Consider the following 4,218-nt stretch of genomic DNA (forward strand, 5'->3'; position numbering starts at 1 on the left):
GGGTGGTGGTGGGCAGAGAACAGGCATAGAATTCGAAGTCACCTCTATTCGGAAACGCGTAATAGATATGTCAAAAGCAGGCTATGAACATGGTCATGATAATATGCTGATGCCTTCGCCCCCCGCCATTGGCGACTTCCCCTTCGGCTCGTTTATCCACCNCGTTTATCCACCTCCTCCTCTTCCCTGTCGCTGATTTCGTTCACAGTTTGGGCTAGGCCTCTTTTTTTCTCTTCCTCTTCTGCCCTTTCTATCCGACGATGGTCGAATGGACAGGTTGGAGATTCTTTCTCGAGTCTTTTGTGTGGATTCTGGCGGCTGCAGGTGGCAGCGGATGGGGTTATTTTAACGGCTGGAAAAACCCGGATCGCGGCGCGGAGGCTCGTGGGAAGAAAGGGAACCCTTTCGGTTTGCTTTGACTCGCTTCTTTTTTCCGGTTTCCCTTTCAAGTGGTTTCATGCCGATTTAAATTGTTGCCAATGCGTTTTGAATGGCTCGAGTGAGTTTGACAGCCATTCTTCCGGTAAATGCGGCGCGGTTTCGATGAATAGGGTTGATTAGGAGAATATCGTAATACTTAGAACAATACTACGTGATATAGTACGCTTACGATTATCGATAAATCCAATACATATGCATATTAACGTTGAAAAGTTATTTTAAAGCAAATAAACGAAACGAATAATTTTATGGTTTTAACGATTATTTATTACGTATCCAACGGATAGAATAGCTTTCAAAAATATATTTGATGTTTCTTTGGTACTTTTTCAGACTACGCTCGATGGTTATTCCGTTTACCACTTTATCCGCGTCCTGTCCATATAACGTATTTTATTTGTCCCATAAATATGGAAAAACGTGCTCGTGACGTAAATGACGTGTATCACGATGGTGAACTCGGGCGGGTTAAAATTGGCTACATAAAAAAAGGAGCGTAAAAAAGATGAAAGAGATCGTCGTTCAACAGGCTGATTAGAACTTGTCGCGTGACGACCGATATTTTAATCGATCGGAATATTTTTATCAGCGTTATACGAAATTTTCATGGGATCCTGTGGCTCGCGTTGTTCCGCTGATCACGAAATTCAATAGTATCTAGAAAACGCGAATGTCGAGTCGCATGAGATATGGCAATGTAAAGGATTAATTGAGGCTGTCTAAATCGATGGCAATTTATCTTGATAATTAATTTATCTTGCCACTCGATACATGTCGACATTATAACCGGACGGTTATGAAAATGATTTACGTAGTCGCAATGGAAATATTTCGCTAATATTATTTCCAATCCGCAAATCGAGAGAATCCTCGGAATTTCGAATCGCGAAAGTTGCTACGATTCTACTTCGTAATGGATCATTCTCGCTTCGATATGTAACCAAATTCCGCGCTATTATTCTTAATAATACTATAATGCGTAATCGAAATTCATAATCGAACACAGGCGATTATACTTTACGAATCTCTTTCTATGTCTGTGTAATTTATTATTATTATTTACTTTTACTATTTTACCATCATTATTTAAATACCTAAATATTTATATAAATGTGTAATTACATTTTCTAATCTCCAATTTGTATTAGATTGGAATGTACGAAATGCCTTTGAGTTCATATAACATGTGATACGAATTCTAATTATTCGTGGTATCCGATAATGAGGTTTTTACGTCTTCTTTACAAACTTTTTTCAACGTCATCCATACTCTCATCTATCAAATCTAAACTTCAAAGAAAGTACATCTCACAGACACCAACTCGATACATACCATTACTCGTCGTCAAAATAGTAATTCCCAAATCTCTCCCCAAAAAATACCGCGTGCATTTTCAAATTCTCTATCGTTGCCTCACGTAGCGAAAGCACGTACTAACGAAATCTGTTTCCCCATGGTGATAAGATGACGAACGTTGGCAACGAATCAGAGAGCAATTTTCAACTCGATATCTCGCGGTCAAGGCGTCACGGAGCCCATTAATCATACGCGCCTCCTAATTACCGTCTCCGATCGTTTGAGATTGATTTCAGGAAAGATTTCAAGATGACGCACGCCACTTGACGTACTGTTCATCTCCCTCAGCTATTCGTCATTACGTCACGACAATACCACTGTTCGAATCAAAAATCGATGAATTTTCGTTTCTCTAATTTATCGGCAATTACACGCGTGCCCATTAACGTGATTACCTTTCTGTGCGTACGGGCCATTAATTTGTCCCTGGTTATACATCGAATGTTATGCATCGAATGCATAAACCAGACTTTGCCACTGCGTGGCGAGAAATTCGAAGATTGTAGGCCCGCGTGATAATAATTGAATTTCGAACGGCGTTGCCCCGGGCGCACAACCTTCGTCAGGTTAAGAACCTCGCGAACGATCGTTGAGGATACATTGGCCTGTTCAAAATTTGTCCAACTAGCGAACTGGTCGAGGTCGTACACCGTCTAAGTCAGTCGGCCTTCGACCGGGTTATACACCCATTTTTCTATTCAGCCCGTGTGTGCGTGCCTTCCGCATACGTAAGTCGCGAATAAGCGACATTAGCAGACAAAATATCCTCGTTCTATGCCCGTTTCTTCGTGCTATCTTTCATGGAAAATAAGAAAACATCGCGAGAAATATAAATATCGTAAATTTATCGATTGCCATGGATAATCGAAATTGCAGATTATAAATAAAATTATAGATTCCTTTTGGACTGTTATGTATTGAAAATTACAAAGTAAATACAGTCGTTTTAATTTACGTGTATCGGAGAGAATAGTTTATCGGAGTTTATCGTAGAATTGAAATTATTCGGAACAGCGTGTGTTTCAATGGTTGGCGCGGTTCTGGTTATGAACGTCCGAGATTATAGAAATGTCCGTCTTTCAAAGAGTTCCATGGCGGCAATATTTCAAGGCGAATGGATTTAAATTAGAATTCGATTCGTTTTAAGGAGCAGTGGCGCGTGACCGGGTCGCAACGGCACGAGTGCATCGTTGCATCCATTTGGTAATGAATGACTCTGAAAATCCAATGTTAAGCTTGTCATTTCGTGTAACTGCAATTTACGCTGCCCTGCCTCTTCGTTCACGCATAGGTTACCGATCGGGGGCTAATGTCGCGGAAAATTGTTACGTTTAATAAATATCGCTCGGATCGATACGGATTTTCGGAGCCTCGGTTATTTTCGATGTGTGCAACTTGATGAAATCAATCGCAATTTCATGTTTGCATAGAACTTGATTCGAATATTGTATTGCATATTCGGTGTTCGTGAAACATGCCCGATAAAAATGTAAACAGCGCATGAAATCGAGCAAACAGATTTAAATGGACTGTATCTTGTCCGATTTGAACTTTTACATATGTGCTCTTCTTTTTTCCAATGTATTTACTTTTATGGGTTACGGTCCCTATGTTTCTCGGTCAATGGTTTTCAAATAGCGGTTTTCAAATACTTAAAAAGTCGATATAGTAACGGCGGACGTTGAATTCGGTTTATTAACTTCCCGCGTTCTGTCGCGTTATTCACAAGCGTTTTCTTTTGCTTCCTATTCGCTTCTGTTTCTTATTTAATACCGTGTTTAGAAACTTTGCCAACTACTTTTTCTATTTACCTACTTTATACATTTTTGCTCAATATTTATATCTTCCAAATATCATCGGAATATTCAGTCGATAATTAACGGACACAACTCGTTTAACGTCCAATTAGTCGTAACGATTAGATATCAATTTTCAACATTGAAATTCGAACTAATAAATTGATAACAATCTCGCCCCATCGTAACATACCTCTGTCAGAATCAACCATACATAGCTATACCATAAATAAACCTAACGTAGTTGCCGGAAAAGAAAAGTTTCGCGGTAGCGACAAACATAAACTACTCACAATTATTGTATTCCTTGGAGATACAGTGGACAACGGTGACGAGGAACACGAGAGACGAAAAAACGACGGAAACGTTGCGCGGGACCATGTCTGTTCCGATTTTCGGTGATCGTTTGCCGGTGCACAATGAAAAAGTGTCGCAGTGTCCGGGTATCGGGGCTTCTTTATACGTGGTTCGTTACGATTGCATCTTTCTCGTCGTTCAGTTTCGTTCTTTGTCTCGCCTTCCACCACCCCTTTGCTCGTCACCCGCCTTTCGGAGGCTCGAACATCGAGCAGCCGAGACTCGTGGCCGTCTATCGATACGATTGTCGCGGCGGAAATCCAATGA

General features: G+C 40.6%; 1 protein-coding gene across 1 annotated transcript in view; it reads right to left on the reverse strand.

The window, feature by feature from the left end:
• LOC100742631 (transmembrane protease serine 9-like) overlaps nt 1-4,005 on the reverse strand; it is a 16,920-nt gene extending 12,915 nt beyond the window's left edge. The window contains exon 1 of the mRNA XM_033320901.1: nt 3,888-4,005. Coding sequence (XP_033176792.1) covers nt 3,888-3,975 — 88 coding nt within the window. The 5' untranslated portion in view covers nt 3,976-4,005. The remainder of the gene's footprint in view (nt 1-3,887) is intronic.
• Nucleotides 4,006-4,218: the final 213 nt, after the last annotated feature.

The sequence above is a fragment of the Bombus impatiens genome, unplaced genomic scaffold (assembly GCF_000188095.3).
Source record: "Bombus impatiens unplaced genomic scaffold, BIMP_2.2 scf_0377, whole genome shotgun sequence".
NCBI classification, from domain to species: Eukaryota; Metazoa; Arthropoda; class Insecta; order Hymenoptera; family Apidae; genus Bombus; species Bombus impatiens.